This window comes from Salmo trutta, chromosome 26 (assembly GCF_901001165.1).
Source record: "Salmo trutta chromosome 26, fSalTru1.1, whole genome shotgun sequence".
Taxonomy (NCBI): Eukaryota; Metazoa; Chordata; class Actinopteri; order Salmoniformes; family Salmonidae; genus Salmo; species Salmo trutta.
The window spans coordinates 27,034,380-27,048,913 of NC_042982.1; the positions used below are offsets into that span (position 1 = coordinate 27,034,380).

The 14,534-nt window shown below is 41.3% G+C and overlaps 1 protein-coding gene across 3 annotated transcripts; it reads right to left on the reverse strand.

The window, feature by feature from the left end:
• Positions 1-4,296: 4,296 nt before the first annotated feature.
• On the reverse strand, positions 4,297-13,152 carry LOC115163561 (tsukushin-like). 3 transcript variants are annotated; one of them, XM_029715555.1, is made up of 2 exons: positions 12,846-13,152; positions 4,297-6,246 (listed from the first exon to the last, which is right to left on the reverse strand). In XM_029715555.1, the coding sequence occupies exons 1-2, from the start codon at positions 12,852-12,854 to the stop codon at positions 5,191-5,193; spliced, it is 1,065 nt and encodes a 354-aa protein (XP_029571415.1). In that variant the 5' UTR covers positions 12,855-13,152; the 3' UTR covers positions 4,297-5,190. The 3 variants fall into 3 exon arrangements, with proteins under 3 accessions (XP_029571415.1, XP_029571417.1, XP_029571416.1); XM_029715557.1 differs by lacking the exon at positions 12,846-13,152 and adding an exon at positions 12,439-12,466; XM_029715556.1 differs by lacking the exon at positions 12,846-13,152 and adding an exon at positions 7,321-7,496.
• Positions 13,153-14,534: the final 1,382 nt, after the last annotated feature.

The window sequence follows — 14,534 nt, forward strand, 5'->3', positions numbered from 1 at the left end:
TGTGCTGTCTAAACAAACCCCAGCTTTATGAGGAAAGAAATATCCTTTTCCCTTGAACTGCGGCAATCCTCTAAGGCCATACAAATCCTGCAGTTTACAGAGAACCATGAAGCAATAAGCTATGTGAGCTAAATGAATTAGCTGCTTCAATAACTCTCTGCTCTAGAGGATCTGTCCGTTTTAAGGTCAGATTGCATCTGTCTGATAGCGGTTCAAGCGAGCGTGGAGAAGTTAATAAAGACATCCTGGTCTTGCATGCCTGAACTAATTACACACCCCAAAAGCTCCCTCCCTTTGTAGTAATTACATCTCAGAGCCAAAGCACTGTGGCACAGGAGCCCGTGGCCTATTTCAATCAACCCAAATAACCAATAAGGATAATAAGAACCCTTACCCTATAAAAGTCTTATGAGCAGGTCAGAGGTAGATGGAGATGTGCACACACCTGCTCGGGCGCGGTATCATTCAACAGTCCGTGAGAATAAGGCTTTTGCAGCTTGTTTGCCAATCCTCCTCCCCTCTATTTTACCTTCCCTCCTGTTTTTAGCCTTCCCTCCCTTGTTTTAGCTGTATTATTGTGCAAAAGGTGATAAACAATCCTACATGAAATAGGGCAGTGTAACCAATTTCCCCACATGACCTGCTACAGTGGGTCATTTACTGACTGTTTAGTCATGTCTGAAGCCTTGAGATGGCTGATTGTGTTTCTGATCGTATCACTTTAGCTCTCTCACTGGAAACAGAAAACAACCCTTCATGGCTTACATGCCCCAATTTTCAACTCCAGCAGAGGTAACCGTAAAAGGGCAAATGTATTCTTGTAGTTTCTTCTTCTACTGTACTGTATGTGTCATTGTAGTAGAGCTAAGAGATTCAAAAAGTGGGTCATCCATCAACACATGGGCTAAAGCGGAACAAAGAAGGCAATTCATGTGTGATTATTAATAGGCCAGCTCCTTGGATCTGATCTACCCGTGGGTTTAACATCATCACATTTCCTATTCACATGACATTAGAGACGGAAGAGGAAGCGAGATCTCAATCACAGCTTTTTTTTCGGGTTCGTATACAGTCAATGAACTAAGCAGACCAGACCCAGCTGCTAATGCATTGGTGCCTATGGGAGAGCCATCCCTTAAGCAGACCAGAATTGTGACAATTTTTTTTCATTGGTAAACAGCCTGACTTATCCACCATCTTTGTGGAATGCTTCTCTGTCTCTCTTGCTGAGATTCCCTAAAAAAAAACACCATTTCGATACAGCTACCACCAGAAGTCACTTTTTTGCAGCAGGTTAGGAGAATTAGGTTAAGGTTATGAAAAGGTTTAGCGAAAATGCTCTACTAACCTGCTAGGAAAAGTCACTTCCAGTTGTAGCTGTATCGAAGTGGCGTATTTTTAAGGAGTCCCCTCTCTTGTTGGCAATAGATGTATAACTTCCTACTCTCAGGTGACCGGCCAGTCAAAATCCTCATCCGGCCGTGATTGGGAGTCCCATAGGGCGGCGGACAATTGGCCCAGCATCGTCCGGGTTTGGCCGTCATTGTAAATAAGAATTTGTTTTTAACTGACTTGCCCAGCTAAATAAAGGTTAAATAAAAAAAATAAAAGTGTTATAATCAAGCCATATCCAGAGGCAGAGAGATTCTGTAGATAACTGGGCTATTGGTAAGGGTGCTGCTGTGGACTTTAAAATATATTTTGCCAAAACATGACATTAGTTCAGTGCAATACAAATGCCAATACGATATATTGCATGTATGCAGATAGCTACTGTAGCAGACAGCTACTTAGCAACCACTCTTAGACATCCAGGTTACAGTATGATCATTTTCTGTGAATTCCACATTGTGTTACTCTATTTGTCAGATGAAGACACATTGTCATAGAAAGTGTAATGAAAATCTTCACATTTACTGGGAAGCATTGATTTTTCTCAGCCAGTGAATCCATAACGCATGGAGCAAATGGCCAGCTGTGTGTGTGTGTGTGTGTATCTTATATTTTATTATCCATTATGAAGTGCCCTGGGGATGTTGAACATGTCTCCAGAGGGTTCAGTAAGAAAAGCATTGCTGCATTAAAACACCTCAGGAGAGTTGAGCCTTTGGCTCACGGATCTGTGCTCTATTGGGCTACCCTGATACAGTAGCTCTGAGTGTCATGACCCCTCATATACCTGAACCTTTTATATTGCCCTGGAGAGACATGTGGGTATCCTTCTATTTCAAAACCAAAGATAAAGTAACAACCAAGGTACTCAGCAGATTGAGTCACTAGATTACAAAGGTAAATAAATGGTAAAGAAAAGTTTAAGACTCCTTTGTGACTCTCTTATGACTCATTTATGCTAAGCTGATTAGTTATATTTGGATTGCAAATGTTTTTTTGTAATTTAACACCGTTCAGGTTGATCCTGGCAGGCTGACCTGAGGGAGGTAGCTGTGATTGACAGCCCTCCGACCACCCCGCCTCCAAATTCCTGCTCTCCAGGAGATGGACAAATGGCCCAGACATCTGGAACTGGTTTACTAAAATGGGGCCATCCGCAGAGGGCCAAACTCTCAGAAAATCACATTTGCTCTTCTCGCTCTCTCCTTGGTTGGCAAAAATATATCTAAAACAGTATAAACTGAAGCAAAATCATAGCAAGCTTTTCCTACAAAGCCGTACTTTTCCAGAGCAGGATGTTGTAATATAGGAGATGTAATCTGGAGTAAACCTTCTTTTGTGGAGTCAAACTTCTTTTGGATCAGTCTTTGAAATTCGAAGAGACCCGTGTGCCAAAGGACTGTGCTTTGGCAACCACTGCAAGGAGCAGAGGGGATAGCTGAAAGCTCTCTGTGTCTTTAAGGAGGAGCACACAATGGAACACTCTCAGAGCACAGAGATCTGTGGAGTTACAGCCAGCCGCCATTACACAAAGTCAGGCCGCTCTCCTCCTTTCCCTCTCCCCTTCTCACAGACTTCATACATCAGTCCACAGTATTATGGTTCCCTGCCTGGAACTAGTGTCTCTGACTGCTTCTGTTTAAGGACCTCTCGAAACCACTAGTGTGTGTGTGTTTACAGGGAGTCTCAGTAAATAAAGGATGTTAGGCGGTATGTGAAAGTAAATATAGTTCTGCGCTAGGCACTGAGGAAGACATAAGTGCTATTGTTACAGGACACACCCTGTGAGTCAGTACAGCAGACAAAATTAAATCACATGAATGCAGCTCTATGAAATACAGGGAATTCTGTGATATTGTGAAACCCTTTTGGAATGACAACAGTGTGGTGTGCGTTGAAACCCAAACAATTTATATATTTTCATATACAGACACACCTAGCAATTGTGGAATGCCACAGGCTGTTGGGGACAGGGTAGTAAACAAAGTTACACATAATTAAAAGTTAATACATTTATGTAAAGTACACAGATGTGTAGAATAATCCATCTATTTTACATCTATACAAAGTTATACACCGAATGTACAAAACATTAAGAACACCTGCTCTTTCCATGACACTGACCAGGTGAAAGCTAGGATCCCCTTATTGATGTCACTTGTTAAATCCACTTCAAATCAGTGTAGATGAAGGGAAGGAGACAGGTTAAAGAAGGATTTTTAAGCCTTGAGACATGGATTGTGTACATGTGCCATTTAGAGGGTGAATGGGCAGAACAAAACATTTAAGTGCCTTTGAACAGGGTATGGTAGTAGGTTCCAGGCACACCGGCTTGTGTCAAGAGCTGCAATGCTTCTGGGTTTTTCACGCTCAACAGTTTCCCATGTGTATCAGAATGGTTCACCACCCAAAGGACATTGAGCCAACTTGACAACCATGGGAAGCATTGGAGTCAACATGGGCCATCACCCCTGGGGAACGCTTTGGACACCTTGTAGAGTCCATGACCCAACGAATTGAGGCTGTTCTCTGGGGTGCAACTCAATATTAGGAAGGTGTTCTTAATGTTTTGTACACTAAGTGTATACACTATTGATAAAGAAATATAAAACATCTTTACGCAGATGTTTAACATTCAAAACAGTTCAAGTGCAGTTATGTCTCTTTCGGTCCATATTATACCACAGGAATAGCAACCAAGGCAGGTGTTCAAACATGCAGTTGTTGTTGCACAGAATATCTGAAGGATTTTGGCCAAAGTTGATGCTGTAGAATAGCTGCGACATTTAGAACATTTCAAAGTAGGGTGAATAATACAATGCATCAAATACATCATGTATAGTGTTTCAGTTAACACACACTTCTCTGTCAGAAGAGATAAGAAAATACAGGACGAAACATGTCTGTGTCTAATAAACTGCCTGGAGACAATTTTATGTTTTGAAATAAATGGTCACTGTCATGGGAAACTGATTCAATAACAGAGCAGCGAAAATCCCCTAGGTGACGTTCAAGAATTTGTTTCTGCATTGATTTGTTCAGATCACATTTCAACCAGTTGTGTAACAGCTCTTTGAAACAGAACACGCAATGTTGGCTACCAGGTCTTAGGCCATGTAAACATGACTGAGGAAGATAGCAGGAGAATTTGTCCACAATAATATCTGATTGAAATGATAACTAGACAACTGAGGAGGCTGGTGGGAGGAGCTATAGGAGGACAGGCTCATTGTAATGGCTGGAATGGAACATGTTTGATAACATTCCATATTTTCAACTCCAGACATTACAATGAGCCTGTCCTCCTAAAGCTCCTCCCACCAGCCTCCTATGCTAGACATACATAACTACATACTCTACATAAGATGTTAACCTTTTGGTCTGACATAAGAGTGGTCCTTGATGATTGTTATGGAACATAATGTGTCCTAGTGGCTGAGGTATCTTTTTTAGTTCCAGATCCTAAAATCTCCTTCAAAATTGGAAGAGGAAAAGCTAAATGGTTTGAAGATAATATCCATCAATGTTATTGCTAGCTTGTTACTGTAATTGAAATACATGATTTATGCATAACAAGCATGACATGACAGTGTATCAACAGTGGTTTGAAATAAATACCTCAGGCCTTTGGAATAAAAGCAAAACACAAATTTAATTTAAACAAAACTGTTCAAATAGTAATTATCATGTTTGGCAGCAATAACAAAAATTGTTCTTTGCATATAGTGATATAAGGCACAGTTTTAGCACTAATGTGCTAGTTAGATGTCCATACCGAAGGCAACAATCCCAACACAATCACGACACAATGCCTTTAACATCACAGGTTAGCACCTCGTCGTGTTTCTGTTCCTGTCCAAGCTGCCTGTGAAACTGGCCCTGCTTTTGAGCCCTCCAACAATGGATATTCTGGCCCAGGGTAATACTCTTGATGCTTGGCAAGTGACTTAGCATGTTATTTGGCAATGACGTTACTCCAGAGTTGGACAGATTAAGCTCCTGTAGAGACACAAGTCCACTGAACACAGCTGGGCTCAGTGTCTTTAGCTTGGCGTTGTTGGACAGGTCCAAGACCTGAAGGCTCTGAAGGCCTCTGAAACTGTTAGGCTGGATGTCAGAGAGCTCAGGAAGCGCACTGAGGGATAGGTGAACCAGGTCCTTAAGGTCCTCAAAGGCCGCCTCCTCAATGCGCGAGATAATGTTCCCATCCAGGCTTAGGTCCCTCAACGGGATGCCTTTTAGCTTGGGCACGACCCTCAGCTGATTGGCTGCTAGAGTCAGGCTCTGGACATGTAGCAAGGGGCTCCTAGAGGAACTCCTGGAGACCACCGTCAGCCGGTTGTGGGACAGATCCACGTTGATTGGCTCTCCGTGACCTTTAGTGATGAACATGTCCAGGTCAAACTCCCGGAAGTGGTTGTGGCTGAGGTCCACCTCGGCCAGAGGAAGGCCAGAGAAGCAGCCCTCATCCAGGCCCTCCAGGGAGTTGTGGCTGAGGTCCAGAGATTCCAGATAGCGCAGCCTGGACAGGGCCTTGGGGCTGACCATGGAGATGCGGTTGTTGCTGAGGTCCAGGCTGACCAAGGTGGTATAGCCAGGTCCAGAGAGCATAGTGTCGGTCAGCAGGGACATGGAGTTGGAGGACAAGTCCAGGTGGGCAGTGTCCAGGGGGATGGGGATGGGGCTGGTGCCCACTCCCCTGCAATCCACCCTGGTCAGGCTGAAGCTGTCGAACAAGCCAAAAGTCTCCACCTCACAGTGGCAGCTTGGGTGACAGTTCTTCACAGCTCCAGCCTGGCAGTGAACAGCCAGGAGCATCCACAGACTAACACACAGGAGGAACGCCATCATGTTCTGAAGGGGACACAAATACAAAACAAAAGATGTTACTTCTAATGTATGTTTGGGCTATAAACAAATTATATATTGTAGTGACTAGCAGATATCTGAGAAAAGGTAGGTGAGATACATGGAATACGTGACTAGTAATCTAATGTCTTCCATTCTTTCAAATGAAAAGGAACAGCTAATTGGATATTATTCTCAGTGACCCAAAAGAAACAAATACAGTACATGTGTGATTAACAGCACTCGGCATCATCCAGCGAACAGAGCAACATCCTGATAAACTAGAGGAGATTGGGGCTCCATAGACACTACAGAGAGTAGAAAATCTCTGAGTCACAATGATATGCACTCCATTACAGGGATACATTAAGGATATAAATACATACAGCGAGCGTTAAACACATCATGCATAAATATAATCTCTACATACACATTAAATACAAAATAAATATGACAAATGCGGTAATGGCCATAAGTGAGTCATTTCCTTTTTATTTAGCAGACACATTAGCAGTATTCCTTCCCTCACACCACTTCACTGAACAACGTAACAAAGATTACTCTCGGAACAGACAGTTTTTCCTTTCAAAATGCCACCTGTTACCGGAAACACTTCAAGCTTTCCTCGCAACACACATCAACAGCCCTAAATCCTCTTTTCTTTGGGCTCCCAATGGATTTGACCTCATTTTCTTGATCAAAGAGCTCATTCCCACTTCTTTTTCTTAGTTTACAATACAAACTATTCATGGTTGTGAGGATGCAAAACGGAGACATCCTCACTCAAGGTCCTTATAATGTCTGTCTCATATCTCTAAGTGTGCTTACATTGGGAAGAAGGAAATGTGACTTTAGGAGAGTCAGTCTCCTCCAAGCAGACAGTTCTGTATTAAGATGTCTGACACCAGTAGCCGCTCATTAGAAAGTTCACATTTACATCTTAAGTAGTGTGTGTCAAATGGCACACATTGATGACTACTGTATCACAAATAACAATGGAATGTCAGACAAAACCGTTAACCATGAATACATTTAAGTATAATAACCAAGCAATAACTAAACAGAACATGCACTTCATACCTCTATTTTCTGTTGTTGTCGCTAGTTTCCTGTTCACTCCACAGCACTAGATATCTGACTGAGAAGAAGGCTGGTGGTTCACAGGACCCACCTAACCCGCGTCCTTTGTGGAGGTAAATGATCTGCTCCTAAACCTATTAGTGCACTTGGCAGCAACACTGCCATAATGAGCAAAGCACAGAGTACCCACACGCAACACATGGAAATTGGGCAAAGGTTAAAGAGGCAATCAGCAGTTTTACTTCGAAATTAATGATATGTACCCATTGAGTACTAAAAAGAACATAACTTAGAAATGCCTCATGAGCTTAGTTCAACTGTCATACCCCATCAGAACCCCAAATATACACTTGTTTAACTCCAACATTTGTAAACAAAGTAAATGTAAACAAACACTGTATTGCCTAAAAACCTGGATAAAACTATCATTTTGATATCATGGATGGTCTGTCCTAACATCTATAGCTTAGTCTTTGAATTTCAAAGTGGTAACATTTTTCTAGCCCCATCCCAACTGCTTTTTACCGAAACAATGGTGGGGAGAACGCTTTGATATTGTTTAAATGGCTCATTGCTGCTTTAACAAGTGTAGTTGTATAACAACTGAATAAGCGTTCACTGGTCAGGAGGTGTATACCCAAGCATGACCCAGCAGAAAAGCCATTGAAGGATTGATCATTAATTTGTGCAGTGGGCCAAGGTTAGCTACTGTATAGTCTGTGGAAGGTTATCACATCAAGCTTTCGTGCAGACAAATTACCCTCTAGTGGCCTCATGGGTGGAAGGTTATTACTTTGCCAAGATAATGCATCCACCTGACAGGTGTGGCATATCAAGAATCTGATTAAACAGCATGATCATTACATAGGTGCACCTTGTGCTGGGGTCAAAAGGCCACTAAAATGTGCAGTTTTGTCATACAACAATGCCACAGATGTCTCAAGTTGAGTGTGCAATTGGCATGCAGACTGCAGGAATGTCCACCAGAACTGTTGCCAGATAATTGAATGTTAATTTCTCTACCATAAGCCTCCTCCAAAGTGGTTTTAGATAATTTTGCAATACGTCCAACCAGCCTCAACATTTCCCAGTTATTCCATGGCCTGCATGTTTGGGATGCTCTGGATCGTCATGTACGACAGTGTGTTCCAGTTCATGCCAATTTCCAGCATAGCCAATGAAGAAGAGTGGGACAACATTCCACAGGCCACAATCCACAGCCTGATCAACTCTATGTGAAGGAGATGTGTCGTGCTGCATGAGGCAAATGGTGGTCACACCAGATACTGACTGGTTTTCTGATCCATGCTCCTACCTTTTTTTAATAAGGTATCTGTGACCAACAGATGCATATCTGTATTCCCAGTCATGTGAAATCCATAGACTAGGGCCTAATGAATATATTTCAATTAACTGATTTCCTTATATGAACTGTAACTAAAATCAAATATTTGAAATTGTTGCATGTTGCGTTTATATTTTTGTTCAGTATATATATAGTGTAATATTGGGATGCAAACTCAAAATGGAATACATACTATATTTGACATGGTACAGGTGTCTTCTTTTTTTAAAGACTATAACCATGTGTGAGAGGTGTATACTTTTACTTCAAATTAGATGTGTTTAAGACTTCCAAGAAACGCTGTGCAACCCTGATTTACCCCACAGCAGTAAAAGGTTTTAAGAGTTATCAGGTATGTTAATCCTAGATGGCCTGCAAAGGCTACAGGAGGTTATTATGTAACAGGGGATGCTGGATAATCAAAAAGGAAATCTTGTATACTTTAGATTCAACATGAAGACTGATGTGGTAATCTGCCCAGAAACTGATATACTCAACTGGAGCTGTTCGTGTTGTGTGGTGGTTTGAGTCAGTTTATTCTAATAATCTAAAATTTAAAAAAAATACATTTAAAAAATGGCAAATTTGTACAGAATTTCAGTAATATAGCAAAATATCATCCCGCAAAGATCTATCTTGGATTTCCATATATACTAAACCAAAATATTAACGCAACATTCAATAATGTAAACGATTTTACTAAGTTACAGTTCTTATAAGGAAATCAGTCAATTGAAATAAATTAATTAGGCCCTAATCTATGGATTTCACATGACTGGGCAGGGGCGCAGCCAATCACAATGAGTTTTTCCCCCACAAAAGGGCTTTATTACAGACAGAAATACTCCTGCTTCATCAGCTGTCCGGGTGGATGGTCTCAGACCATCCCGCAGATGAAGAAGCTGCAGTGGAGCTCCTGGGCTGGCGTGGTTACACGTGGTCTGCGGTTGTGAGGCCGGTTGGACGTACTGCCAAATTCTCTAAAATTACGTTGGAGGCGGCTTACGGTAAGGAAATTAACATTCAAATCTCTGGCAACAGCTCTGGTGGAAATTCCTGCAGTCAGCATGCCATTGCACGGTCTCTCAAAACTTGAGACATCTGTGGCATTGTGTTGTGTGATAAAACAACACATTTTAGAGTTGCCTTTTATTGCCCCCAGCACAAGGTGCATCTGTGTAATGATCATGCTGTTTAATTGAACCTTGTTTAACTAGGCAAGTCAGTTAAGAACAAATTCTTCTTTACAATGAAGGTCTACCGGGGAACAGTGGGTTAACTGCCTTGTTCAGGGGCAGAATGACAGATTTTTACCTTGTCAGTTTGGGGATTCGATCCAGCAACCTTTCGGTTACTGGCCCAATGCTCAAACCAGCTTCTTGATATGCCACACATGTCAGGTGGATGGATTATTTTGGCAAAGGAGAAATCCTCACTAACAGTGATGTAAACAAATGTGTGCACAACATTTGAGAGAAATAAGCTTTTTGTGCGTATGGAACATTTCTTGGATCTTTTGTTTCAGCTCATGACACGAGACCAACATTTTACGTTGCGCTTACATTTTTGTTCAGTATAAATAGGTCAGTTTCCCCCGTCTTCAGTTGAGCCACTCTGTCCTCAGTGTGTGAAAGAGAGAGAATGTGTTTTCTTTGGATTTGTTGACTCAAAGCCTGAGTCCCCCCTACCATACAAGATAGGGCAGATAGCCAAAATAAGTAGAAGATATCAAATGACGGTGAGTGAGTATTTCCCCATTAAACAAGATCAATAGATGTATTATGCTTCTGCTTACCACAAATCCAAGATAAGGTATGTATCTTTCATGAGGTTTTGTTTTCACAATACTAGATGAACTTTTACAAGTCATTTGTTTCCATTTTAATAAAAACAATTACTTCAACGGGGAATCATCCTCCGTCATCCTCCCATCCCACGTTTACAAGCCTGCATACGCCCCAGACACGGACTACACCCTGCCGCCATGACGTCGCTTGTCCATATATGTATATATTCTTCATTTCATAACTTACTTAGATTTGTTTGTATTGGGTATATGTTGTGAAATTGGTAGATATTACTGCACTGTCGGAGCTAGAAGCAAAAGCATTTCACTACACCCGCAATAACATCTGCTAAAAACGTGTATGTGACCAATTATTTGAGTGACTGGCTTTATTAGAACACATATGAGGGGGCAGTCTAAAGCCATGCAGTGGACATCTGTGGCTAAGTTCAGAAGTCTAGCCTACTACATTGGTGCTAGCTAGTGAATTTTCCCTCTCTCTTCATTGTCCATGTATGTTGTCCATGAATACATCTGCTGCTCTTTTACTGGGGACATTGAACTTCTCCACACCAGGTGTTCCTCTCATCCTTTCACCAATAAATTACAGCAAACAGTAAATGGCTGTTAGCCCAGACTTACAATCAGCCCACTATAATTACTTGACAACTATGGCTGTCCGCACCTCAACTCTCCTCAGGGGAAATTGTAGGCCACAAACACATCTCACTTTTAGGATCTTGTCTTTCAACATGCTTATATCCTCAAAAAGACAACATATACTTTCCGTATTCTTTAACGCTCAACATGTGAGTAATGCTAAGCTATGTGGGAACTGGGAATTATGTTTTATTGCATTTTCGGCTATTTTCCAGTGTAATTTGATGTCCTGGCATCTGAGGGTGGTTTGAGCCTCATTAGAATAGGTCTAAGTAGGCCTTTGCAATGTTGCTCATAGCTGATCTCTGCAGCAGACAGCAGGTCTATCACAGTTCAGAAGCATTCTCCATGTGATGGAGAGTACACTCCCAGAAAAAAGGGTTCCAAAAGGGTTATTTGTCTGTCCCCATAGGAGAACCCTTTTTGGTTCTAGATAGCACCTTTATTTCCCTAAGAGTGCATTTTACCAGCTAAATCCCAAAGTCAAAGCCTACAAACAATTTAATTAGGAGAGATTGTGTGGGCGCGCTAATCCATTTAAGCCAAATTAATGCATGACATTAAGAAGAGCCAGGTTTAATGTGAGCTTGAAGTAGTGCAGAAAACAGTATAGGCTAGTCTCATCAGGACAACAAGTCCTCAGTTTCCATGATTAATAGGATTGAACTATTGCACTGATAGCACAGGCTATATGTCAGTGTTGTTAAAGTTTACAAAGCATTTCAAGACTTCAAAAGTGATCTTATCTCAAGATGAGTTCCACACCATCTGTTGTGAAGATCCAGCTAAATGACTCAATCCCAAATAAATAGAACGATGGGCACAAATTTGATCATTTCAAACACTAATTTCATAGGCGCCATCTGAAACGATCTTTTCCATTCATTTGGTATTGAGGAATACACAGCATGGTGCATGGGTGGCATTGGGTGAGTCCCTCGTGGATGGTGGTCTCTGAGCCCTATCGCGTCCTAGCGTCTGTGGACTATAACTTAGTTTAAAACATACTATATAGATATGGCATGCGATTATCTCAATATTAAACCTATTTTGAGTCATGAAAACTTAGATTTAGAGTAAATTCTTCAAAAAGTAATAATCGTTATTAAGCCATGGCAATGTCTTGCTTGCATTCTTTAAATAAAGTCTGACTCAAAGCCCTGCGCATGCATTTCCACACAGGCTGCCTAAACGCCCCTTTCAATACAAAAAAGCGGTATTTAAGCGCAATATGAACTGGCCTCAGTGAGTAAAACAAGGCTAGCAAATTGACTTCGTTTGCCGCTGGAGATCAAATTTCCTGTAGCCGTGGCAAACCTCGCCTTACCTTGCAGCCTGCCTACTTTTCTGAGACCGTCAAACTCATCCGTGTGGTACCTGAGAAATGAATCAAATCTCATACGTACCAGACTACTCCTAAGTCCCGCCACCTTCTGTCAATTATCACTCGACTTGTCACATTTCCATGAAACACGTCACTCAACCAAGTTTTACGCATTTGGCCCGTGAATAACTATTCTTCAAGGTTTTAAGTATATGATTATAAGTGTAATTAACTAATATGTACAATTTGCACCTAATAGCCTATCAGAGGAGCGCAGTTTTTCTGAGAAATCAGAAATATGATCTGACCTCCGTCGTTCCAAGGCTTGAAAACCTTGAAATCCAAAGAAAAGTTTAAAATACCGTTGATAATAAGGACTATTCTAACTTGCTCACGCATTTCAGACATACCTTTACCATCAAATAGGAATTTAGACTGGTTGCTCTCCTGGACAAACCAGTTTACTTCACCACGCCAAGGAATCTTGACTCAACCTCCGCTCCCATTTTTGTAAATCCAATATCATTGTGCTGTTCAGGCAATTTAGAGATTTCTTGCGGTTTTATATTAACTGTCAGTGCTGCAACTATCTATCCTGACTTGTCGAGACGAGGCTCCCCAGACTTCTTCGTAGAGCACTGAAGTCCAGATAGGTTTCCGCCAGCATCGCTTTGAAGTCGGACACGAAAGAGGCGCACTCTAGCGGCGAGACGGTTGCTTCGGCGACCGAAATGAAGTGATTCTATTGTTACAGATACTGTATGAAGAATGTTATGGAATAGAGCCCCACAGTGGAGGTGTCATAATACCCATAATACCTAGGGTTCAAACAGGGAAATTGTTCCAAAAGGTTTTCAACCATTAATTTTTTCCCAAAGGGGATTTTAGAAACGCTTACAATAACGGCTGTGTTTCGTTTATGCTTACCCCGGTGTGACGTTTTGATAACCATGCAAATCTCTCTCAGGCAAGGTGACTTTTCTCAATATATTTGGCTCCATTTACTCTCAGATTCGAAAAGTAGACATTATGCAAAACTACAAATCCCTGCAAGCTCCTGCACACCATCTCTAGCTGACACCTTTGCTAACAGATAATGTAAATTTAAAAAAACTTTCACAAGACAGTTCACGGAATTTAAAGAAATTTAAAGAAATGTTTAAAGAAATGTAGCCAATTTATTGATTACTCCATTTAGCTAACATTAGAGTTAATCTAGAGATTATCATATGTGTCTCGATTCGACAGTCTCGTCCAGATCATCATGGAAAATGTAGTTCTTTATGATAGTGTGAGTGTGTCCGTGTGGGGGGGGGGGGGGGGGAATTCAGGCGAATATATTGATAAATGTCACCTTGTCCTACAGATATTTACACGGTTATCAAAACATCATGCCAGGATAAGCCTACACGAAACACAGCCCTTATTTGAAGTGCTTTAAAATCCCCTAGTAAAAAATTGTGGGAAAACGATTGGAACCATTTCCCCGATTGACCGCTAGGTTTTATGGGTATTATGACTCATACTGTGGTACTCTATAGGATGTCTGTTTTTACTCGGACAATGACTGGGTTCTACTTTAGCAAATATAGCCCTTTTGGCTAAAATAAATAGAGAATATTTTTTGGTACTTGCACACCTTAGGAAAAATGTGGCTGATGATAAATGAAAAATAGGAAACCCCAAATTGATAATAGATACTGTAAGCTACAGACAGTAGGCTATCTAGAAACACTCTATTATTAAGGGAATGCTTAACAGAATTTCACAATGTTATGTAGCCTTTAGCCTAAATCTTAAGATGGCATTTAGGAAATCTAAGTAATAAAAGGCAACATATTTAATTTGGGCAAAGGCAAACGTCCCCAATAATGCAGACTAATGGATTCCATGCTTTTAGTTTTTTATTTCTACTGCAACCTCAATGTGGTGATGAAGGCCATCCATAGCAACTGACAAATGGTTGATGTAGACATAAACAACAGGGGCTCTGCTCTGGGTGTTAACAAAGCTTTAAGAGGAAACGAGAGGGATGGGAAGGCCAAGTGGGAGAAATTATGATCAACATCTCCTGCAGCACAATACTGGGCTCCCCGCTG